This window comes from Alexandromys fortis, unplaced genomic scaffold (assembly GCF_014885135.2).
Source record: "Alexandromys fortis isolate MF-2015 unplaced genomic scaffold, M_Fortis_MF-2015_v1.1 scaffold_48, whole genome shotgun sequence".
Lineage (NCBI taxonomy): Eukaryota > Metazoa > Chordata > Mammalia > Rodentia > Cricetidae > Alexandromys > Alexandromys fortis.
Window position 1 is genome coordinate 10,445,845 of NW_026067947.1, and position 25,943 is coordinate 10,471,787.

The window sequence follows — 25,943 nt, forward strand, 5'->3', positions numbered from 1 at the left end:
ACAAGGATATGTGTCAGGTCATCGCTATACTTTCAAAGTTAAGCAGGGTTCTTGTTACCCACTGATTTTTTAAAGAGATGATGGGATAGATATGTAGGTAGTTAAATGAATGACGAATGAGTCAGCACCCGATTCAAGTCAGTAGATTATATACTTGAACATATGAATATCTTTCCGATTCTGAATGACTTGCTTCCTCCCAGGCCCTCCAGGTCCCCCAGAAGCAGTGACTATAGATGAAATCACAGACACCACTGCTCAGCTCTCTTGGAGACCTGGACCTGACAACCACAGCCCCATCACCATGTATGTCATCCAAGCGAGGACTCCATTCTCCGTGGGCTGGCAAGCAGTCAGTACAGGTACCATATTGCATGCTGAGTACTGGTGTCTATCAGAGGCTTCTATAATGAAGTGTGAATGAAATATAAAAAAGAAAAAAAAAACAGAAAACAGCTAGGTCAACATGGCTACAAATGATACATTATGTCTGTTTCCCACAGAGAAGCCAACTCTAGTTTCTTTGAAATTTTCTTCCACACTAACTTGTGGTGATATATTGTTTGTGCTATAACAAATAAAGCTTAAAGATCAGGGTAGAACAGACCACTAATTAGCCTAGAGGCCAAGCAGTGTTAGCACACGCCTTTAATGGGGAGGCAGAGGCAACTGGACCTCTGTGAGTTCAAGGTCACCTGGGCTACCCGAGATTGAATCAGTCTAAAAGAAAAACAGAGCCAAGAGATGGTAGCCCACACCTTTAATCCCAGTACTTGGGAGTCACATGTCTTTAATCCCAGAACTAGAAAGGTGGAGATAGGAAGGGATATGGCTGGGCAGGGAAAGGAATATAAGGTGGGAGGAGACAGGAGCTGAGGACACATAGTCTGAGAACTTGTAGAGACAGGATACCCCATTCTGTCTGAGGATTTCATAGAGTTAAGAACTAGTGGCTGACTGTTTTGCTTCTCTGATCTTTCAGCTTTCACCCCCTAATATCTGACCCCGGGTTTTTATTATTAAGACCAATTAGATTTGTATTACACTAACTTACATTATTGTTACTGAACCTGAACATTAGTATCTATGGGATACTGTTATGGGTATTTTTATTTTCTAAACAAGCTTGAAACTCTTTATAAGAATAAAATGCATTGAGCTACGTATTACCTAAAATTACCTCCATACCACTGTGTTCCACATTAGAAAAGTAGTGGAAAATGCAAGCCTACAATCAGTGTTTACAAGATTCATTTACAGCTGTCAGGACCACAATATCTAAGAACTATGTAGCATAGTGTGCCTGGCTGCTCCAAATGCACATATAACTGATTTGGAGAAGAAGAGATAAGGAAATGTTTTAACCAGTTACACAAACTCTAGTCTGTACATTTTTCCCCTTTTCTGCTTCTGTGTTAGGATCTTTGTCAAGTGTGACAAACACTTGGGAGAAGCAGTTTAAGAGGGAATTATTTTATTTTGGTCCAGTGCTTGGGCCTTGAAGCCAGGCAGAATACCTTGGTGGATGGGAAACCTCATGGTGTCTGAGAAACAGACAGGACGCTCTCCAAAGGGGTGCCCCCAGTGAGAACCACCTCCAGCTAAACCCACCTCTGAAGGCTTTGTCACTTCCCAAACTAGGGCCAGTAGCCTAGGACCAAGCTTTTATCATGTGACCCTGGGGTGGCAAGTTCAAGTTCAAACCATTACTGTTGTCACTCTCCACAACAATTCATGGTTATTATAGTGAAGTAATTCTCACACTCTCTTTGTTTCACAAATTCACTCACACCAGACACCAGTTGCTGATACCACAAGACACATACTCTTCAAAGGTCCAAGCTTTTTCACTGCCTTATGCTCACACCACACATTTTCTCCAGTCACTGTATAATGCTAGGCCCATCTATAATACTTACAGGTGTTCTAACAGTAAAGTAAAATTATTTTATCCATGCTGAAAGTTCATGATCACGCCTCTTTAGTAGAAGAGGAAACTCAGCTTCTATAGAGATCTGGTGATTATCAGGGTGAAGACAGTGATTCACTTTTCTTACCTTTCTTTCAAAGGCACCTCCTTCAACCCACAGAAAGACAGTGTCAACATACAGAAATCCATTTCTGAGGTGTGATAAACTAAAGGAATGAGGTTGGGGCAGGGGTGATCCAAATCCATGTTATATATTTCTCAAAGAATTAATGCAAATACTACATTGCAGAAATTGGATTAAAACAACATGATTATATAAATTACATAAAGTTGGACCTAACATTTATTTTTTGCTTCAAGACATCAAGATAACCCAGCCATCCCTTGGAGCAAGATGTCCCTTGTATCTTGCTTATAGGAACTCCTGTTTGTCTAATTTCTTCCTCAAATGTCATTTCAGTAAAAAAAAAAAATGAAATATTTATGAGAGTTGGGAATTGGTAAAATAATTAAAACCTAAGTGAAATGACAGTAAGATTTTGCTAAAAGGAAATAGAGCATTAGTATGAGTGAGGGAAGAATGGTAAAACGTATTGCTACAATTAAAAGTAACAAGAGTGTTACGGTTTCAACTTGAAATCGCCCCCTCCAAGGGTCATGTGATAAAAGCTTGGTCCTAGGCTACTGGCCCTAGTGTGGGAAGTGACAAAGACTTCGGAGGTGGGTCTAGCTGGAGGTGGTATGCCACTGGGGGTACTCCTTTGAAGAGCATCCTGTCTTTGGCCCCTTGCTGTCTCTCTGCTTCTCAGACACTAAGGTTTCCAGCTCTGAGGTACCATGGTCCCAACACTAAGGTATTCTGCCTGGCTCTTCAAGACCTAGGCATTGAATCCAGCCAACCTTTGACCAAAACCTCTAAAACCATGAACCAAAATAAATCCTTATCCCTCTTAAACTGTTGCTCCCCGGTTTTTGTCACAATGGCAAGGAGCCTAACACAGAAGAAGATAAAGGGAAATGTGTGAGATAGGTGTAAAACATGTTCGTAGTTCCTCATCATCCCAGCAGGCTAACCACAATGCCCTCCGTGAAAGTCGGAGTGATGGTGGTGATGGTGATGACGATGATAGAGGATCCTAAAATCATCTCTCCATCTTGGGGAAGCGAGTGGATGCCCTTAAACTCTCTCACCCACCTTTTCATATCTTTCAGTTCCAGAACTCGTTGATGGGAAGACATTCACTGCAACTGTGGTGGGTTTGAACCCCTGGGTTGAGTATGAATTCCGAACCGTTGCAGCTAACGTGATTGGCATTGGGGAACCCAGCCGGCCCTCAGAGAAACGGAGGACAGAAGAGGCTCGTGAGTATTGCTCAAGCTATAGAGGGCCTGTTCTGGCACCTGCCATTCCTTAAGGAGAAACCTCGACTTAGCTTCAATGAGCTCTATATTTACACACTTTTCCCCTCAAGTGATCATAATGACCATATATTCGGCCAGTAGAATTCCAACCTTGTGGGTAGTGAGCTTTAATCAAATTCTCGGTCCTCTTTATTGAATCTACTGGTATAGCAAAAAAAAAAAAAAAAAAAAAAAAAAAAAAAAAAAAAAAAAAAAAAAAAAAAAAAAAAAAAAAAAACACTATATAGTGCCTCTGTTTAACTTTTTCTTCTTCAGTTCATGTACCAGAAAAGAAAAAATGTCACAAATGCTCAGAGAATACAGAAATCCTTTCTAGGATTTTCTTAAGACATAAAGCATTGCCACAAGTGAAGGATGAGAATATGCTGCCTAAAGCTTGCATGATGAGCACAGGATAAAAGTAATGTGTACCCAGCTGGGTCAGATTATACTCTTGTAAACTGGGAGATCCTGTTATGTGGTCACTATAGAGTTCCCAGCCATGAAAATTACAATGATTTGCAAAAGCATAGCAAGATCCTAAGCAGACCAACAATTTCACATTGTTCTTGGAATTGATGGAAAAATCCATTGAGGTATGTATGTATCATTGACTTTAAGGGAATATACTGAGGTACCAGCTGCAGTCCCCAGCTAGATAGTTAAGGACTCTGCCTGAGTCCTTCATTTATTTGACAGCGTAACTAATCCTAAGCTTTCTTTCCCCAGCTCCAAAATTATAACTCAGTTCCTCCCTATAACCCAGAGAAGGAAGTGAGTCTTATTTCCCCTCTTTTACAGAGAAAACTGGGGATCAGAGAGGTTAAGCACAGTGAGCCAGGGTTCAACCTATGTCCACCACTTCCTTCAACACCCAACTCAAAAGCTCACCTTCTTCTGAGAAGCCATTAGCCCAGTGCTCGGCTGAGCAACCTGCTGCTCCAGAACACAGCTGATCTTCTCCATTCTGTCTGTGACATCATTGGGTGTTGTCCAAGTCTCTCTGTGATAGTCTGCATGTGTTTTCAACCTCCCGCTAGATTGTAAGCTCCACGTGGGCACAGTTTGTCCTGTCTCTCCTTTGTTACCACCTCATGGCTAATAAATGTCAAACCAAGCTTGAGAACAGATTCTTCGGTCCTTTCTTTCTCTCTGCAACTTATAGGTACTTAGAGACAGGGCTAAGCAATTGTTCGGTAGTGCCTGGTAACATGCATGCTCTGTTGAACCAGACACAGGTAATAATAGCAATTTTATTGGGACATTTTGCTTCTTCAAGCCAAAAAGCCAAAAAGGAAGACTGTATGTCTTCCTTTTGTGGGTATTATTTCTGATATCCAAAAGACAAAGGAACACATGCCCAAGAATTCAATAACAGTAAGTCACCCTATCTGGGCAACCTTCCTGGCCCACATTTGCCATTAGTACCTGAAATAACTTGGTTTCTTTTTTTGTCTCCTGCAGTCCCTGAAGTCACCCCAGCTAACGTCAGTGGTGGTGGAGGCAGCAAATCTGAACTGGTTATAACCTGGGAGGTAAATCCATCACAGGACCAAAGGGACATGCATTTGTCTGGGTTATTTTGCTATTTTCCTCCATATGACAGGAAGCTAGAAATGGTCCCCCTCTGTTTTCAAAAAATCTATTAATGTCTATCAGGAAATGAAGGTGCTTGGCCACCCATTGTTGAAACAAGTTTTAATTTGACTCCTTGCGGGAGAAAAACAATCATGAAAGAGGAGATAACACAAGTTAAAAAAAACAAGGAAGTCTGGTTCAGAGAAAGTCGGTCTTTCTTTTCTCTCTGAATTGCCGCATGGCCAATTGATTTAAAACATCTGCCAGCTATAGATTGAGTGTCCCAGACCAATTTCCTAGCAGTTGGCTTTGCTGCTGGGCTCCAAGGTATTTCTTTAAACAACCTGGAGGAAGGTTAGTCACCAATTTATTAAAAATTGATTTTGAGAGAGGAGGTGGGAGCTTCAAAAGAGGTTTGAAATGTGTTTCAAAGATTTTAGACAATGTCCTCTGAAATAAAAAGCCTTTAATTCACCCTAAGCCCCAGCAGGGAAAGGAAAGAAATCTCTCCCTCCCTCCCAACTGAGCTCAGAGTCTCTCCTGGTTGGGGAGGGAAAGGGGAGTATTGCCTGAGCAGAGGTGGCCTTCTTTTGTGAGTTCTTTTGTCTGTCTGGCACCAAAGGAAAATATTATTAGATGGAGCACAGTGGACGGGTTTTTTTTTTTAGGAAATCAGCTGTGTGGTAAATTAGTCATCATTTGTCAGACTGAGTCCACCTCTCCAGAGCCCAACTCTCCACTAGATCTTCATTTCGTTTTCCATGGCTGGTGTTGTTCTGGTACCCCATGAATATCTTTGGCAGGTTAAAGGATATCTCTACATTTAAAAGACTGTTGAGAATAAAACCCCAAATAAAGTGATGAGGGGAACACCCTTTAATGTTTGAATCAGTTGAGGCAAGAACTAGGGAGTAACCTGTAATAGTTGAATCCATTAGGCGAGTACCCTTTAATATTTGATATTAATTAATTCATGTTATAATTAATTAATATTCAAACTATTATGCTTTCTGAGTGCCATATCTGTTTCTCCCCAGACGGTCCCTGAGGAATTACAGAATGGCAGAGGCTTTGGTTATGTGGTAGCCTTCCGGCCACATGGCAAAATGATCTGGATGCTGACAGTGCTGGCTTCAGCTGACGCTTCCAGATATGTGTTCAGGAATGAAAGCGTGCGCCCGTTCTCTCCCTTTGAGGTTAAAGTGGGTGTCTTCAACAACAAAGGAGAGGGCCCTTTCAGCCCCACCACTCTGGTGTATTCTGCTGAAGAAGGTAGGGGTCATGCTACCTTAATATTTCTTCAACTCTCAAGTGGTGTTCCTTTCTTAGAGTATAAAATACTTATAAAACAAAAGCATATACAAGTATACTATAAAAGCATTAATTTACTCTCTATCACACACACACACACACACACTTAAGAACACAGCAACTCTGATTATGTATGCACACCCCAGGATTCCTGAATACGAGAGTTTGTGGGGGGGAAGGTTAGCCAGTTTGGGGCATACTTGGGGCATGCAGTTAAACCTATCTCCCAAACAAAAAGCTCAAATACGACTCTATCATATATGGAAACAGAGGACTCTCCATCAATTGATTGCTTTGTTAAGGACCAACCAAGCTTACAAGTTTTCTGTGTTATCTTCAGATCATACTTTCTATGTCTGTATCTACCTATTGATACATAATGCCATGTCTATCTCTTGATACATAATGCCATGTACCTACCTGTTACCATTATTTTTAGGAATCGTATTTCATGCTTTTCAGTAAGTAAGCAGATGGAATGTTTCATTCTCTTTCATCATCTGTGTTTTTTTAAGCCATTTGCCCTGACTCTGACTTCTTAGGAGAGGGAACCATGAAACAACTCGGTTGCATGCATGCCATTCACACTGTCATGATGGTCAAGGGTCCTCACTATTATGACTTCTCTGGAGAAGCAGAGAGAGAGCCCCTTGTCCTATTTCCTGGAGTGTACAATGGAGAGGAGCACACAAGTTGGCATTAAGTCACACCAGATGAATGCTTTATTTTTTAAAAGGAGCTTTATTATAGTATGTTGTAAGGGATATTCATCAGAGAATGAGGATGGTGTTCTTTTATAGAAGGTTTAGGTCCCTGGAACAGAAGAACTTTTAAATGTATCAAATATTTATATGCTGATGTGAATTTAATTGTGTCTTAAAAAGTACATAGTGACCAATGAAATATTTTGTGACTGTTTTTCTTTAAGTTATGGCTGAACTAGGTTTTTTTTTTTTTTTTTTTTTTTTTTTTGCAAGGTACGGTATTGAAATAAGAGTTGCACATACAAATGGTGTATAAGTCTTGGAAAAGTCTGGCAAAAAATCATTAAAATCTGAGAAACTCTTGGTTCAGTCTACCATTTGCATCCAAGGGTACTGAGCCCCAGAAAGTATAGATTATTTGTCTAGGGTTTTAAAGATTACCTTTTAAAACTAAGCCACTACGCAGCTGCCTTGAATCGTAATCAATTCGGTTAACTGCTCTTGTTTCTTTCTCCCTTGTTTTCATAATCGAGCAACTGGGACTATTACTTAACTTAATTAAGAAAGATCTACTTGAAAGAATTGCTGACCATGAAAACTTATTGCTAAACTTGATCTGGGGTCACTTTAGTTCCACTTGCCTGCAGGGTAGACGTTTGTAAGACTTTAGAAGTGTTTCTTTCCTAAGCACCACCCTACACATGGTAATTGCTTATTTTGGAGAGATGCTAAGTGTCTCACAGGTATTAAGGACAGCTCTATGACCATGGTTTCTATTTACCTTTTATCCCATTTCTAGAAGCGTGTTCTGATGTTACTGACTGAGTAGTAACGTTCTGAATTCGTTTGCAGAACCCACCAAACCACCAGCCAGTATCTTTGCCAGGAGTCTTTCTGCCACAGATATCGAAGTTTTCTGGGCATCCCCAATTGGAAAGAATAGAGGGCGGATTCAAGGCTATGAGGTAAGCTAGAGATGTGTGCATTTGATCTGTGTCTCTTGGTGAGACCTCTAAGAACTTATCACTGGTGGGAGAAGACCCGCACCACCCTACACAGGTATCTGTTTTAGAGGCCTGGTTTTACCATGCCATTAATAGAAACACTAAAGAATCTACTGGAGACTGCCCTTTATATTTATGCCCAAGTTTAATATATTTTCATGTGTGTGTATATGTGTATGTGTTTATAAACATAAAGATTCACAATATAGTTGGCAAAATGAGGTTAAATAGACACATTCATAGGGATAGAGAAATGGCTCCTGATGTCAAGAGTGCTCATTGCTCTTGCAGAAGATCCAGGTTCCAGTTCCAGTATCCTTGTTAAGTAACTCACAACTGCCTATAAGTCAAGCTGCAAGGGATTTGATGCACTCTTCTGGCCTCTCTGGATACCTGCATTCACACACACACACACACACACACACACACACACACACACATATATATATATATATACACATGCACACACACAGACACATAATTTTAAAAAAATAAAATCTTTAAAAAGAATTGTTTTTTTGTCTTACATACCCAGAATCACCTGGACACAAACCAAAATTGTGGAAAATAAAAGAAGTAGCCATTGATGATTTACCAGACTGCCCATGTCAGTGGAAAAGAAAAAGAAAAAGGAGATTTTCTTACTGTGGCTAATTTTACAGATCATGTAAATCTCCTTGCTCTAAAAGTTCTGTCTGTGAATTAATACAGAAATGTAACTCCATCATAAGGACTTGAATAAAAATATTATTACCTGATGACATTGGAAATATCCCCAGGGGGATATGATTTCCATGGTCTTTCTTTTTATTTTCTCAGGTAAAATATTGGAGACATGATGACAAGGAAGAAAACGCTAGGAAAATACGAACAGTTGGAAATCAGACATCTACCAAAATCAGCAACTTGAAAGGGAGTGCACTGTATCACTTGGCTGTCAAGGCATATAACTCAGCTGGGACAGGACCCTCCAGTGCGACAGTCAATGTCACGACCAGAAAGCCACGTAAGGACAAAGCTGCTCAGAAATATTTTGGGAATTCATCAAACATACTCCAAGTTCATTACCTATCCCCACCTCCCAGGGATCATTTGCATACTAATTGGTATCATTATATGGATTCAAATGCACCTTAGCATTTTAACTGAACCTTTCAGAATACCATGCCAAATTCATTGCTCCAGAGGACAGAAAGATAAATGTTTTTCTCCTCACTAGGAAGGACTACTTCTTTTAGCTATAAATGGTAGGCGACCAACTGAATCTTTTTCCATTTGCAATGCTGTATCTCGTCAGATTTCAGTGACCTTGAAGACACATATTAGTGCAATCGCCCATTAAATTGCCTCTACTCTAGAATTCTAGTAAGGAGACATTCCTCAGAATCCATTGAGATTTAATAATCTGTGACTTCGTCTGTCTTAATTTTTTTTATAGCACCAAGCCAGCCCCCTGGAAACATCATATGGAATTCATCGGACTCCAAAATTATCCTGAACTGGGATCAAGTGAAGGCCCTGGATAATGAGTCAGAAGTAAAAGGATACAAAGTGGGTAATTTCTTTTTGCAAGGACACCTAATCCTGCTATTAGCAGGAAGGGAGTCTGGCTGGCAGCAGGTGCTCCGTTTCCTCAGTCTTCCCTGACGTCACTCTGGCCTTTCCAGGAATCTCCACCCTAAAGTAGCTCCGTCTAAATTCTGTATGCGCTCTGTGCTAACTTTTCAGGGTTTAGACAATCATCTGGGTGAGGCAGTTTTTTATTTATCTAACAAATAACTGATATAATCAGCTTGGAAAAGAAAAGAAAGGTTTAATTTGGTTCACAGTTGTGATTTCAGTCCATGGTTGGTTAACTACTGTTTTTGCATCTCTAACAAAGCAATATATTATGGCAGGGAGGTGTGCTATATGTGGCCAGGAAGCAAAAAGAAAGAGACTGAAATTCTATTCTGCAGTCACCTGCAAAAGCAGTCACAAAGTCCACTCATTGTACGTTCCATCATCTACCAGTAACACTCCAGGCTGGAGACCAAGCTCTTACCCTCTAGATCCCTCTGGGGAACACTTAAGCAAGCTACAATTCCGTGTAAACTTTAGCTTTATACAGCCTAGACTGGAAATGTTTAAAGACCCTGTGACTGGGAGGCTACAAAATTCCAACAAAGCAGCCCTTTACCTTCTGCTTTTGGCAGCGAGACTTTAGTGTGTGTGTGTTTAATCAACAATACTAACTGCCTAATGTCTCTTTCGTTCCTGCTCTTGTTTCTATAAGTAGCTTTCTTTGTAAGAAAACAAGCTGAAAATGTTCTTTGCCAGATCATGTAAATGCTGGCCTATCTTTAAAGAGAAAATGAATGCACACATACACCAAAAAGATGGTGTTTCATCTAGTGGAGCTGGGCTTTCAAAATGCTTTGATCTCCCTGACACAGAACTGAACTCATGACCTCTGTAAGAGCGGTATATAACTCTTGCAGGCTAAGCAATCTCTCTAGTCTTTGACTAAATTTAGACCTCCATTATAACCTAAAGTTGGGCTAAAACGGTTAGGTTTCAGTTTTATAATTTTACAATCTTCTTTTCCTTAAATGGGGAGTTCTGTGGTGAGAATCCCTGATATAGATCATACATACGTGACTTTCTCACCTGGCATGACTTTGCAAAAGCCGGAGGGTGGCCAGAGATCACCCAACCCATGAGTCTCTCCCTGTGGGGAACTTGGATGTTTTTCCAATATAGATATCTCAAGGTAGCTGGACTTCTGATGGGATCTTTAGCTTCAGTGAGCGAGAAAGTGAAAATTCTGTGTTCTTTTTAAAGCTAAGGATCAGACTAGCTACTGTAAGGCCAGTTCAGAATCAAAGGGGCGAGGGCGGGAACACATGTGCAAGCAATAGCGTATCATTCTGATGTGAAGGCTGATGTGTGCAAGGAGTAGCAGGGTTGGCTGTGTTCAAATGTATAGACCAGGTTACACATTGAGCAGACCATGACCAGGGATCTGGTCCCAACCTCTGCAAGGAGTGAAGGAAGAAACTGCAGTTGTTTGGCTAGAAGAACAATGTTCTCAGAAGTATAATGCTTCAAATATCTAGAGACTTGAAATGATGAGTAGAATTCTCCATTTTATGACTCCTGAAATGTTGATTTCCAAGCTCTTCACCTAGAGAAAATTTCAAAAGCATAGTCTTGGTTTTATAATCTTCCTTAAGTAATAAAAAGAGTGATAGGGTTTATGAAAGTGGACTTGCAAGTTTTCGAGAAAAGTCATATTTTTTTTCCTTTTGAAGGATTATTGTAAAATCACTAGCAGTTAAGAGCATGTCCACATAGCCATGGTGACGACAGTTTATGAAAAGCTCTAGACAAAGTCACTCATCCTGAGTCAAGACAGGCAGCAAAATGCTCTTAACTTGAATGCCAAATTGAATTTCCTTCTCTGCATCTCTGTAAAAAGTGGTGTAGCAAACACCTGCTTACTTCCAGCAGTGGAGAAGACACCATTTTCCTTTGAGCCAAGTACATCCATTCTTGGACAGCTTTGGCTTCTGTAAAGTACACGTGAGCCAAAATTTGACTCCTCAGAAGAGAACTGTTGTTTTTCATATATGATTTAGGGAAACTATTTCTATTTCTGTAGAAATAGAATGAAATCTGGGAATAAATTTAAACTAGGACATTTAGTTCTCTCTCCTATTCAAATATCAGGTCAGCTGAGATCATATTTTACGGCATTAGGCATGTCATTTCTAGCTTTTGGGGTTAAGTTGTGAGAATATAGAGTAGCCCCTCTGTGCCAGGAGGGTACATGAGGGAGGCATCACACATAGGTGGAGTCAGCTGTGCACACTGCTCTGGACTACTTGTAGTGAAGGTAAAAGAAAGACAGGGTGGCAAGGTAAAATCTTGGCACTCTCCAGTGAAAACACTTTCTGAGTCCTTGATTTCCAACTCAACATCTCTCCTTTTAAGGATGTAGCTAGAGAGGCTGGACTCCCTGTTCTTCTGTTGGATCCCACAGACTCTCACCATGATTAGCTAGCTATACATACTGAGTGTTCCACATGCATGTGAACATTTAAGGCTATAAATGTATAACTGGTTCTTTCCTTGATATCACAGACTGAAGCCACACTTAGGGCTGGGGTTATAGAAGGAAAATGTGGATCTCTTAGCTCTGGGAGAGATGATCTTTGACAGGGAACTTGTCACACTGCAAAAGGCTCTGCTTATACCATATACTTTAAATTCACCTTCCTTCCTATATACTGAAGTTTTTTATAGTAATGGGTTTTGTATTGTGAGTTTTGTTGTGTGGGTCCATTCAACTCCTGTTTACATAGGGTAGTCTCAATAAGAAATGGACTTTAGAACATTGGAGGCCCAGGGTACCTTGTAAGTTACTTATGACATTAGTGTATTTGAGACAGCACAGTAAAGATACTGCTGATATGACTGATTCATTATTAGGAGGAAGGTCTTTATTGTAAATAAGAGAGAGAAAATATCCAGAGGCATCTGGAAGAGTCCAGAGAGGAAGAAACAAACTAGCCATGGCCAGGTCTAGGGAAAGGGGAGAGTGGCAGAGAATAGTGAAGACAGCAAAATAGCAGGAAATAGAGACTAGAGCACAGTGAAGGAGAGAAGAGGGAGAATAGCAAGAGAGCGAGAGGACAGCAAGAGACAGAACAATGTTTCTCATCCTTCTAGTCCCTCATGTTGTAGTGACCCCACCATAAAAGTACTTCATTGTTACTTCATAACTGTAACTTTTTGCTGCTGTTGTGAATCATAATGGAAATGTCTGGCATATACGATATCTGATGTGTGATCCTTGTGGGGTTGTAGCCCACAGGCTGAGAACCACTGAGATAGAGAGAATGTGGGAAGAGGACTATAATGAGAATGAGTAACTGGGGGCAGCCAAGGTCCTGGATGCTAGCATGGGCTTTGACATCTGTAACAGGTATTTGTGATACTGAGGGAGCCTGCAGGCCAGCGTCGGCTTTGGCATGCTGATAGGTGACACAGGTAGCCATTTTCCCCTTCTATCAAAGGTAAAGAAAATGACTACATTTTGGCAGAGAGGAACCAGTTTGAAAAGTTCCTGAGAATTTTGGCTTTTATCTAACTGCCAGATACCTTTCTGTAGTCAAGTTTGACCTCATTTATGGATATATAGAGATCCTGAGACCTAAAATCAGATTTAAAGGAATAATATCTGCTCTCCGGCAGGCAAAATAAACTACCCAGGCAAATAAGTGAATCAAGCTGACTGAGCCCATTCAACAAACACTCTAGAAATTTGTCCAAGATTCTTAACCATCTTACCTTCAATAAACCCTTAGAGAAAAAATTTCTAGAATCTAGTGTCTATTAACCCTAAGTTTAAAGGCACAGAAAAGTGCTAAAATAATATCTCTGGAAGACCCAAACCTGAGATCTAAACACAGCAGTGTAGAATCTGATTCTGGCTTTTGGCCACATGGTTATTTTGCCTGACAGGAATCAGCAAACATAGCAGCTGAAGGATAAAGCGTGACGAAGAAAAAGGCATGAGGGTGAGAAGAGCAGAAGAGCCAGGGGGCAAACGGGAAAGATGTTCCATTTTATATAAAGGCCAAGGGAAGTCATTTTGGCAGTTATAGCTCAACTGGGCTATGAATGAAAGTAGGAAATGAGGCAGGCAGCTCTCTGGGAAAATATGTAGACAGAAGGCACGAGGGTCCTGTTGAATTAGGAGCGGCGGGGCTGCGTCCCCGGCACCCCGCCACCCGCATGGCTAGGTTATGCCCGAAATAATTACACGGAAACTGTATTCTTTCAAACACTGCCTGGCCCGGCTAGTTCCAGCTTCTTATTGGCTAGCTCTTACATATTGTTCTAACCCATTTCTAATATTCTGTGTAGCCCACGAGCTGGCTTACCAGGGAGGATCTTAACCTGCATCTGTCTGGAGCGGGAGAATCATGACGACTCCTTCACTAAGCTTCTTTCTCCCAGAATTCTCTTCTGTCTACTCCGCCTACCTAATTTTCTAACCAATAAAATGGGCCAAGGCAGTTTCTTTATTAATAAGAAATCACTCCCACATCAGGGTCCAGAGGTGGACATATGCCAACGTAACAGAATAGGAAATATTGGTGATGATAGCAACAGATTTTGTGACTGTCCAGAAGAGGGTGGACCTTTTTAGCTCCAGGTGTTTCCAATGAGAAGAATAGACCAGCATCTGTATCTGCGTGTGTGCTACTGTAAGAGAATAACTGAGCCTTCCTCATTTATGATAAACGGAAAACTACTTGTGGAGGCTAGGAATTTCAACACTAAAGTGTTGGCTCACAAGGACAGTCTTCTTTCTCTGCAATTGTGCAACAGAAGGCAAGAGACTGAGACACACTAAAAGGGCACAGGATTCCTACAACAGCACCAGTCCCACCATGAGGCTGGAACTCTCATAGCTCAGGCACATCTGAGTCAAATCACTTCTTAAATGTTCCTTTTTTTTTTTATTTTTGAGACAGAGTCCAACTCTGTAGCCATAGATGATCTGGAATTCACTATGTAGCTAAGCTGGCCTAAATCCACAGTAATCCTCCTGCCTCAGCATCCTTAGTAATAGGATTGTAAGGTAAGCCACCATGTTCCACATTTTTAAATTGTTACGGTAGCAATTAATTTTTAGCAGGAACTTTAGAGTAGATAAACATCCAAACCATAGCGGACATGATGGCCATATCTTTCAATAGTAAACCTTCATGCATAATTTCTTAGTTCATTAAGGTTGGCATTAAAAAAAAAAAACAAACACTAATGTGACCAAACAAATAATAAATTCCAGCAGCATAAGATCCTCAGGCTGCATGCTCTCTGACTTTATTTTTTACATTTTATTTACTTATGTGTGTGTTTGCATGTGTATCTATGTGTCCACAAGTGCATGTACCTCCATGTATACAGCAGGTATGTGCAGGTAGAGGACAACTTTCAGTAGTTAGTTTTCTTCTTTCACCATGTGGATCTGGAGATCTGATCAAGTCATCAGGCTTGGTGGCAGACTCCTTTACCTGCTGGGCCATTGGTTTCCCTCCCTCCCCCTTTTAGGTTCATTGTCTTATCCCCTTATTTTTCACATATGAAGACGGAGACACAGAAGGGAAAGCAAATTGACCTAGAGGTGGGAGCTAAATTGTTATGAATAATCAGGCTCTGGAGTTTGACTTCTTAGGTTTAAACAAGGGGTCAAATCACTTACTTGTCATGGGCCTATAGGCAATAGTCTACTATCTCCAGGTCTTAGGTTGCCATCTTTGAGGTAGTAATTACGCATATCTAGGGAGATGATCTATGTAAACCTTTAGAAGAGAAGTGTTCAGACATTAGAGAAATGAAAGCAGTCACTGTTTGCTGTTGTTATCATTATTCCAAGAATCCTCTCTTGCTGCCCTCCTGTATTATATCAGATACAAGCACAGCCTTAGCGTCAGTCAGCTGCACCAAGGGTTTGGTGTAAATAAACCAGTAAACCTCCTGCTTGCCTTTATTTGGGTGACATTACAGTCTCCACTATTACAAGATTGATAAGCGGGGTTGATTTAGAAAAAAGAAAAAAAGGAAAAGAAAAAAAATGGCTGCTTTTTCTTGGAAATGTTTCTTTTGGATTTATACTTGAAACTGGTTGGATTCTCCGAGCTCTTGCAAGGACCAGAAGTAAATCACAGAAGCAATTTGTTCCTCTGAGCCAGATGTGACCTTGCATCCCATCAGCCAGCCCATTCTCCTGAAGGGCTGAGATGAGAAGCAGTGGCTGAGGATTTATTGGCGCTTGGTCATTAGCAAAGAGATGCCAAGCCTGGTACAGCTGATGCTTCAGAGCGGGGAAACAGGAGGGCTTGTGAATCTTTCCACCCTAAGGAAATTGTGTTTTCCACCTTGTATTAAAGGGCTATAAATTAAGGTGATAAAATGCCAAAGAACAAATGGGATCTAAACTATGTTAAGGAAATCTTGTGAATTTTACTTATGTTTGATTCTGTCTTGTAATAGAAGCCTGACCATTCATCTATGATCTCAGTAGATCTATATTTATAGGGGTCTTAAAGAAAACCTTAAAGTCTGATGGTTCTCAGACTGGGATCCTTGGTCTAACAGCATTGGTGTAGGTAGAGAACTTACTAGAGAGGCAAACATTCGGTTCTCAGCCACCAGAAACTCCAGGGATGGGCTGAGCAAATGACACTTTAAGTATCTTGCCTGGTGACTATGAGGCAGAGCAAAATTGCTTCCCACACTCCCACTTCTGCTGAGAAGAACAGATTTAGAGCATCAATAAGTGTCCCAGAGCATCCAAGGCCTAGGACCACTGGTGTCCTCCAGCTCCATCTTTGCTATCCTGTGGGAAGCTGGAGAAGGTAAACTAGTTTGCTTTCTGACTGCAAGCTTGGGAATCAGGTTCCCATCACTTCTTCTCCACAGTGTAAGAGGACCCCAGGTCTCAGTGTCCTCATCTGTGAAAAGGTATAATACCTGCATTGTGGAATTGTGGTGACAATGACAAACCACCTAGAAGAGTCAGAAGCTACAGGGTAGCTGTCCTCATGGTTGTTGCTGGGCACACAATGACAGGCGCACATTTTTTTATTCCTTTGTATTTTGTTCCCTACTGGGTTGAGGTCCATCAGAGACCCAGTCGAGTGTGTTTTCAGTAAAGCTAGTCAGCCACCTCATCGGATAAATTACAGCCCAAACTCAGCATCAAAGAGGCCCAGGAAGGAAAACAAAGGTGCATGAGTGAGACCATTCAGACCCACGGTGCTTCCAGATTGTCACTGATTGCCTCTTCTGCGCCATCCCTGCAAAGGGTCCCAGTGGGAGAGAAAGTGGAGGGCTCACTGCCCTTGCCGTTCAGAAACCATCTATGTGTGTAGAAATGTCATCTTTCAAGAAATTTCTTGATAATAACAACCTTCTGGGCATCTCTTGTGCTTGGAGCTCCTGCTGTGTGCACTCATCTTGTTTCATTTAAGCCTGCATAGATATACTTTATTTTTTCCAACATAGTATTTTATTGATAATTTGGGAATTTCCCATTATGCATCCCAACTCACTTCCCAGGCCTCCCAGGTCCGCCGCCCCCCCCACAACACTTCCTTTCTCCCAACAAAGAAAAAGAAGAAGAAAAATAAACAAGTCTAATTTGTGTTATCTATGTACTCACTGGACCATGCTTAATGTGTCCTTTGAACCCAGTCCTCATTGCATTCAGTCTTTATGAAATTTCAAAAAGTGGGTTTTATTTTCCCCATTTTACAGTGGAAGGAACAGAAGAGTGAAGTAAAGTTAATGGCCCATGGCCACACAAAGCCAAATCTATTCTGATACTAAGGCTCCTGGTGTATCACTAATTCTGCATCCTTATCCGGACTTCTGTATTTCAATGTGTGTTAGTTTACCAAACTGAAAGAACAGCCATTCGTGCTGCTCTCATTTCCCACTTGAAGTATCCTCTCAACACTTCTCTCCATGACATTACAGCAACAGACATGACCCTCACCCCAAATGAACTTTCTCTGTATGAGCAGGCTGACAGGTCCCTTCCATCACCGTGCATTTAGCTGGTACCCAGAGATGGAAAAGAGCAGATGCCACACCTTGGGCATCGGTTAAAACAGCAGATGACACCCATTCTTTCTACATCTGCAGGTCTTGTACAGATGGAACAGGCAAAGCAGCACATCCGTCATTGAAACAAACAAAACATCTGTAGAGCTTTCTTTACCATTTGATGAAGATTACATCATAGAGATCAAGCCATTCAGCGATGGAGGGGACGGCAGCAGCAGTGAGCAAATCCGAATCCCAAAGATGTCAAGTAAGAAGGCTCTTCTCTTCTCACTCTTTCCCCCTGCCTGTTGGGGCACTCTCCCAGATGACCCAAGACCAAGAAATTGAACAGAATGAGTCATAATTAAATGACAGGAGCCTCTTTCCTCCATCACTAATGTTTTCCATTTTCAAGAAAAGTCATACAAAAAAAGAAAGAAAAATAAAAATTCTTTGCCTAGTTTTCATGGATTTAGTCAGTGACCAACCAAGATAGTATATGAAAACTTTCCCACATAAGTCACAGAGGGCTATTTAATATGGATTCATTAGCTTACATAGTCCCCAGATGATGGCTCCCAAAGCTAATGAACAATACAGTTAAGAAGAATAGGCAAAAAGGTTTGATGGTGTCATTGTTGTTCTTTTAGACAAGGTCTCACTATGTAGCATGACTGGTCTAGAACTTGCTATGCAAAACAGGCTGGCCTTGAACTCACTGAGATTGTTGTGACTCTGCCTCCCTAATGCTGGGATGGAGGGGATTCAATATGTACAACTCTATCTCCAGACAAAATGTTCTTCATAAGGCTGTGGTATTTTATCCCCAGTGAACTTGTGTAATTGAGTCTTGAGTTAGAAATGTTTTTAAGTTAACATGATATATTTTGATTGAGTATATGTAATCTACATGCAAAACACATATGGCTATATATAGTTAATTGTCTCCATTTAAAATGTCGTTAAATAATATGTGAAAGTAGCCTTTTTGAGGAAATGCATTCTGTTCAATTTTTAAATTATGTTTATAAGTATCACAACAGCATACTAATTTTGTTGTATAATTTTATTTATTTTAATAAAAGCCAAAATTCAGAGTAAAAAAAATCAGAATAATGATTGGCAGCAGCTGTTGAGTGGCGAAATGGCAGTTTAATGAATATTTCTGCACTATTTAGTGTGATTTTAAAAACATCTAGAAAGAGCGGTGCTAGTTATACAGCATCTGAAAATATTTGCTGCCAATGGATGGCATTGGTTTTGTCTTTGTTTTGGCAGGCAGGGTCTTAAAAAGTAGCCCTGATTGGCCTGGGGCTAGGTATGTAGACGAAGCTGTTCTCCAACTTGTAGAAATCCTTCTGTTTCTGCTTCTTAAGTGCCAGGATTAGAGTAACCATAACTACCTGAATCGTATTCTTCAGATTATCTGTCCCTTTGATTATGGAGTGTTTTATAATGATAAGGAAAAGATTAGATAGGCATCCAAGTTGCCATTAGATATCTAGGTACATAATTTTCTGGCCTTTGGAATTGAGGCCTGAATATTAGAGGATCAATGCAGGCTGGAATTAAACTTCCAAACTATCACTGGACAGAAGACATTTTAAACCATGGATGATGTCCTCAACACTGAGACCCTAATTTTAGTGCTGGAGTAAGTCTCTGCTAGGTGTCCATCATTCTATTTTTCAGAGGATGAGAAGGCTATTATATCTTATAGATACCAAAGTAGTCATGAAACAATTTTAATGGCTTCTGTAAAATTTCTCAGTTCAGAATAGTAAAGAGCTCCTGGGTCACTTCACCCATTCTCTGAATTGCCTTTCATTTAGGAAGGATTCAAAAAGTACTTGTCTTTTTTCAAGAATGGGGTAGAGTGGGAAACTGAGGCCAAAAGCAATGCCCCAGAGATGGAGTTCATACTTACTCACACACACACACACATGCACACACGCACACACGCACACAAGTAGCCTTGGCTGACCTAGAACTAGCTATATAGATGAACTAGCTATTGCCAAACAAGGATTCTAATGTCCCCAGAAAGGGAGCCAGCCATACAGTGAGCTACAAAAGTAATTTCCTGGCTACAACAACACACAACTGTGATTTACCTCACGCTGCTTCAATCTTACCGCAAACTTCTTATCATTGCAAAGATCTTCCTTTTGCTCACTGGTGCTCCTTGGTCCTGTTCACGACAGGACCATATATAGTGCATGAATAGTGAAGGTTTCAGTGTTAGCAGAGAATGTCTTCCCTTAAGGGACTTCGTTTCCGTCAACTGGGGAGATCAGACTACCTTAAAGATACCCAGACTGACAACAGAAAAGCTTTTATTATGAAAAAACTGTACAACCCATATGAAAAAGTTTGTCTAAAATATGATTATTTTGTCTGAGCAAAAGAAATGTATTTATACAAACATGGTTTAGACTCCCAATCCAGTCATTCACTTAGCTAGCAATCTTAGACAAGTTAGTTACCTCATCTCCTGGGATCCCAGTCTTTTCAACTGACAAATGAAACACTGACAATATCTGGTCCACAGAGGGGGCTGAAAAGCTGAGTGTCACATTGTCTGTGAAGCACAAAGGTGGGGATCAAAAGGGAGTATCAGTTTCGTGCTGTTCCCTCAGGGGCATATTGACCTGTATCAAACATATTGCTAGTAATATTGAAGTATGGATACCATCAGTTTATATAAAAAAAATCGTAGAAGAGTCTGCAGACTATTTATTCCCTAGCCTGCTCCCAGCCCACAGATAGATCATCATGAACTGATGTCAATGGATCATTGATAGGGAATCATTTAGGCAGGGCTCAGACAGTAAAATGCTTGCCTCACAAGATGGAGGATTTGAATATGAACTCTATCCTGTGTTTAAAAAGTAAGCTAGATATAGCCATAGACCCTTGTAATGCTAGCACCGGGGATGTAGAGATAGGAAGATCCATCTCTTAATGAGTTCCAGTCCAGTAAGAAACCTGGCATTGAGAAAGCAAAGTAAATGGTATCCTTCTAAAAAGTTGACAGTGTTCCCTCACCTCCATATGCATACTTATGTGTATGCACACATACCAGATCATACAAGTGTTTTTGCATATATATATACACTCATGAGAAAAATAAAATAAACAGCTAGATGATGGACAAACATACAGTATGGTTCTATAGAACCCAGCCAGTCATACTGTTTTGGTGAAGCCCTGTAGCATCTCTTTCCTTTTTATACAGGATGAGACCCTTTTAAATTAATTTGTTCTCTCTTTGCAGATTCCTATGCAAGAGGATCTGGGGCTTCTACCTCCAATGCGTGTACACTGTCAGCCATCAGTACAATAATGATCTCTCTCACAGCGAGGTCTAGTTTATGACAAAAGTTATCTAAAGGACTTGCTATTTATAATATAAGCAACATTTAGCTAGTTGTTTTGAAGACACCCAGTACTAAGTAATATTGTTGTTCAAGTACATCTTATTACTGGAAAAAAAAATGTTCTTTGCTTCGTTAGGAATGGCGTTATACAGTACTTCCTCAAAGCAAATCTAGCTTTGTCTGAAGTTTCTTTGGAAACTCTGCAATGCACTGAAGACATCTGTAATACGATGTTACCAAAGCAGTTTACATATGTCTTATATGCATATTTTTTATTATATATTTAGTGTTTTATAGAGTTTTTTAAAGTTAACATATAATGTAGATATTGGTTTTTTCCTCTGCTGTAAAATGCTCTGGGCAACACAACCACACAATTATGATTTGAGAAGATTTCCTTTAAGGACAGAGTTTGGCACTCATCTCAGTAAATGAATTACAAATTACTCGTACAGTTTTACAAGGATCTGGTGGCAAAACAGCTGGAGAGTGGGTCTGAAACTCAAGGCTGCTGTATATAAATTACCCCCTTGGATGGTTAATGTGTTGAATTGAGTCCCTTTGACAGATGTGATATGTTTTCCCACCCTGTTGTAAATTTTGTTGTTCAACATGAATTGAGATGGTTTCAGGAACTGCAACTCTCGAAAGCTAAACTTCCCAGCCCAAGAGGCACCTTGTGCAATCCTTCCATCCCTGAACTTAGCATTGTCTGGTAAGGTTTTATTTGAGCATCGTCTTTGTAGTAGCATTATCTTAGACATTGAATTTGAAGTTGCATATCCTGTAGTAACATAGACAAAAAGTTACTATAATCAAACAAGTCTTTCATGGCATAAAAGGTAATTTTTCTCTTTAGACATATGTTTTGAATGTAAATTTTTTAATAAGTAAATCTGTCAATGAATTTATAATTTCAAATTTTCTTATAGATAACATGTGTAACTGTAATGATAGAAAACTTCTTTTGAATGACAATAACATGTAATTTGAAAAAATTTCCTATTTCTGCAAATAACTGCTGCAAACAATTTTACATATGAATCTATACACTATCAGTAGTACAGATGTATTGTATCTTGATGTCGCTCCTGTTTTGCAGTAGCTAGTCTGATTGCTTTATATGCTTTACATAAATCTTAAAATCATACAATGAAAGATGGCAATATCGACAAAACCTTATTCTTATGAGAAGAACTCTTTGTTACAATGGGGATGTTTTCTAAGCTGAGAAGGGTGGAATACAGAAGGCAATGAGATTTTCTATAAAGCTTTTCACATTCAAACACACATCCACCTTTTTCTTCTTTCTTGGAGAGCTCATGATTGCCTGTAATTTGTCAGTTTGCTTACACATAACATAGATTTTCAACCTTTGAATTATATTCATCCAATAAAGTCATTGTGAGGATTCCATTGGTGTGAAAATTAGGATGGTAACAGGAAAATATTGTCAGTATTTCATCTGTTTTCATTTCTTAGATTGATATGCTTTACTTCTATGTTAAAACATGATATAAAAATCACATGCAAAAAAATCAACATAATAATAAAATGAATGAAAAAACCTGATACCCCCAGGTAGTACCCAACCCCAGTGTAAATTATATCTACCCGTGATCTAGCATATGTAATCTTTTTTAAAGGTATTGTTAATAAATATTCTGTCATTTGTAAAGATATCTGCCTTCTGGGAGCATTATTCCTGCCTGCCTGTCAGGGAATTTGTTAGCTTACCCTTGTGCTAGTCACAGCGTGGGACCACAGGGGCACTCAAAAGTATCTAGCTCTGACCCAAAGCTAGGTGACCCAATTCCAAAGGTGACTTGACAACCCTGAAGACAGCATTTCAAATCCTCCTTGGAAGCAAAGAGAATCAAAACCAAGTAAGTCTTGAAACTGAGACTAGAATATTTTTTCCTTGGCTAGCCAAGATTTTGTATATTTGATCTAAGAGTATCTGTTGTTTCCCTGCCCAAAATCTTAAAATCTCTATATAAAGTTAAGCACGTCAGGCCCTTCTTAGTCTAAATCCCTTACCTGTATACCCAGTCGCACCAAGCCCTACTTGGTCCCTTAACACTGCTTGCTTTTGGTCTCACCTCTGTGCCTTTTGGTCTCATGGCTGTTCCTCCATGAAATGTTCCCCACACTCTCCCACCATGCCCTGGGGCACTTCCAACACTCCAGCTCATCTGTGAGACCTTCCCACATGCCTGTCCTTGTGATGTCCTTCCTGTGAATTTGCTGCAGCCTTTCATTTGGTATTTCATAGGGTACTACTTTTGGAAATCTCTTGTACTGTTACCTTGCATTTGAACCTAACTCCTGTATTGTTACTGACTTTTCCTTGTATGTATGCCTTGACTTCCCAACTAGATTGTAAGCTCCTTGAGAGCAGGGACATTGGTCTTTTCTTCCATGTACTCTCCATAGTGCCTAGCACAGTGCCTTGCAATAAATACTCATTGATGAATTGATTGAAGGGGTCTTTGAAGTAGCATTTTGCATCAGTTGTCGGCCTGTGTGCTATATAGCAAACCAAGCAGGAAGGACAGTGTCACTATTTTGGTGATGCTCTGGAAAGTGCCAGCGGTTTCTAGTCTTATGCTTTGATGAACTCTTTTCATCTCTCAGCTTTATCATCAGACAGTAATGCCCTAAGTTAGCTGAAACCAACTGGACTGAAGAGTTTGGCAAGCGCCACCTTCACCAAAACTTGTCCGATTTGTTAGGGTTTCCGTGGTTATTGTGGGTAGGGGCCACTGTGTGAAAGCCACAAAAACAAGTGTCCTACCTAAACCAAACAGAAAGGAACAAGTTAACATCTCACAGGGTCGTCACAGGAGTCCAGGAAGTACCAGAGGCCCAAACTTTGATGAATGGAAGCACCAGGCTATTCTCAGGAGTATAGTAACCTTGCCAGGTCCTTTTGGTGTATGGTTTAAAGGATAAATCATTTGTGTTTCTGGGTTTGATGTCCTTCTGCTCAGTGTGCTCTTCACTTATTCAGGGAGTGTCTGGTCAGTGTGGATCACACACGCTGATCATCCTGCTCACACCAAGCCTTCACTCACAGGCACAGTGTACTAACTAACCCATGAGTGGAATGATGCCCCTAGAAGATGAGACAATAGTTACTGGGAGGCTCTAAACAGCAGGCTTTCTGCGTCTAGCCAACCAAGGGAAATGAGCCCCAGCCTTACAATCAGGTGGGGTCTGCCCCTCTTTGAGGGCTATTCCCAAGGGACTATGAATATTTGATTTTTTTTAATCTTCTCATGTTCTTTTGAATGTCACTCACCTATGATTTCACTAATGACAAAAAAGACAAAAAAAAAAAAAAAAAAAAAGATATTCTGCCCTTGTCCTGACAGGTAATTGGATCCCACCAGGTTAACTGGTTTTTACTGTGCTAACAAGCCCTCTGTACAAAGCAGCACCTTCCCATGGGGCTGAAAGAGTAGGCAATAAACTTTGATTCTCAGGTAAGAACTGAATTCTTCCAGCCAAAAACGTAGGTGTTACCATGAGCTTTTATTTTAAAACAAAATGATTGTGGCTATTTTTACATCTAGTAGACTATTAAAATTCTGGTTAACCTTTTCCAAACTTTTTTTACCTTCCCTGCCTTGCTACCAATATACTCAAGGAACATTGCCTATAAAAGCAGCCCATAATTAACTACATTAAATGTCATGGGATTATGGGATTTATGCAATATTAACCAGCAGGTGATTTTTTTTTATTGTACTAGACTGTCACCCTCCTGCCTTCATTTCACATCTGCCTTCAAGACTTGACTGTATTTTCCTGTTTTTAAAATGAGTACTGGGTTCTCACTGTGAATGCGGTCAACCATAGTGACTTACTTGAAATATGGCTCTTAAAATTAAGTATTTCTAGTCAAACTGGGGATATACAAACATAATTCTATCACACAATGCCTGCCCCTAGGGCCTCACAAGGGCAGCCTAAGCCAAAGGCTAATGATATGTCTGTGGAGTCTCAAAGTTTGGGGTCTGTTCTGAGAAATGCCCTTCTTACTTTGGGCAATCTGTAGGATGTTCTAGATGCACAACTCTCCAAACATTAGTGATTATTTTATAAATTAACTGTAGAAGGAGCTGCCAACTGCATTCCTGCCGCCCAGCTCCTGGTCACCTAGCTAGCTTATGCCCCAAAATAACAACACACAAACTGTATTCTTTTAAACACTGCCTGGCCCATTATATCTAGCCTCTTCTAGGCTAATTCTCACATATTAATTTAGCCCATTTCTAATAATCTGTGTAGCACCGCTAGGTGTGCTTACCAAGAAAGATTCAGCATGTCTGACCTGGCGGCTTGCTTCATTGCATCTGCCCGGGGGAGGGGAACATGGCATCTGAGCTCACTTTCTCTTCCTCCCAGCATTCTGTTCTGTTTACTCCACCCACCTATGTTCTAATCTATTTGGCCAGGCAGTTTCTTTATTAATTAACCAATGACCTTCCTCCATCATTGCCAGATGAAGGCGAAGGTGTAAGTCACAAACAATCCCACACCAGTTTGGAATTATGATTAATAGAATAGTTATTTATTTAAAGGGGAAAAAACTTACAGATCACCATCCCAGACAACAGCCCTCTGCGCAATCAGGAAGGGAGTCTAGTCGCTGGAAGCAGAGCAGGAAGTAAGAGAGAGCGAGGAGGGAAGTGGCCACTTTTTTAAAGAGAGAGACCACGTCCCAATGGGCTGGTATCTCAGCCGCTATTAGCTGGAGGAGCGGAAGGACCTCCTGCAACAATTAACTATTGCATTTGTCCAGGAGCATGTCAAAATCCATAAGATCTAATCATCTTACTGCAATAAAAAAATATAAACTAATACTAAATATCGATATCAATGTTTATAGAAAATAAGGTAGGCAGTAGGTTCCTCATTCAGATGCCCAATTTTTCCACAAAATCACCTTCAGTTTCTCCACAGTGTTCTGAACTGTCCTCCCCCATCGCTGCCCAGAGCACATGATCAGTACCTGTTTCTG

The 25,943-nt window shown here is 40.4% G+C and overlaps 1 protein-coding gene across 3 annotated transcripts in view; it reads left to right on the top strand.

Annotated features, from left to right (window-relative positions):
• LOC126506109 (contactin-4) overlaps positions 1-23,347 on the top strand; it is a 997,903-nt gene extending 974,556 nt beyond the window's left edge. For 2 of the 3 annotated variants that reach the window (XM_050149411.1, XM_050149412.1), the window contains 9 exons: positions 204-362; positions 3,143-3,292; positions 4,796-4,866; positions 5,947-6,181; positions 7,777-7,889; positions 8,748-8,934; positions 9,367-9,479; positions 17,634-17,802; positions 20,812-23,347. In XM_050149411.1, coding sequence (XP_050005368.1) covers positions 204-362; positions 3,143-3,292; positions 4,796-4,866; positions 5,947-6,181; positions 7,777-7,889; positions 8,748-8,934; positions 9,367-9,479; positions 17,634-17,802; positions 20,812-20,912 — 1,298 coding nt within the window. In that variant the 3' untranslated portion in view covers positions 20,913-23,347. Of the gene's footprint in view, positions 1-203; positions 363-3,142; positions 3,293-4,132; positions 4,230-4,795; positions 4,867-5,946; positions 6,182-7,776; positions 7,890-8,747; positions 8,935-9,366; positions 9,480-17,633; positions 17,803-20,811 lie in introns of those variants that run through there. The other variant, XM_050149413.1, reaches the window with a different exon arrangement.
• The last annotated feature ends 2,596 nt before the right edge of the window (positions 23,348-25,943 follow it).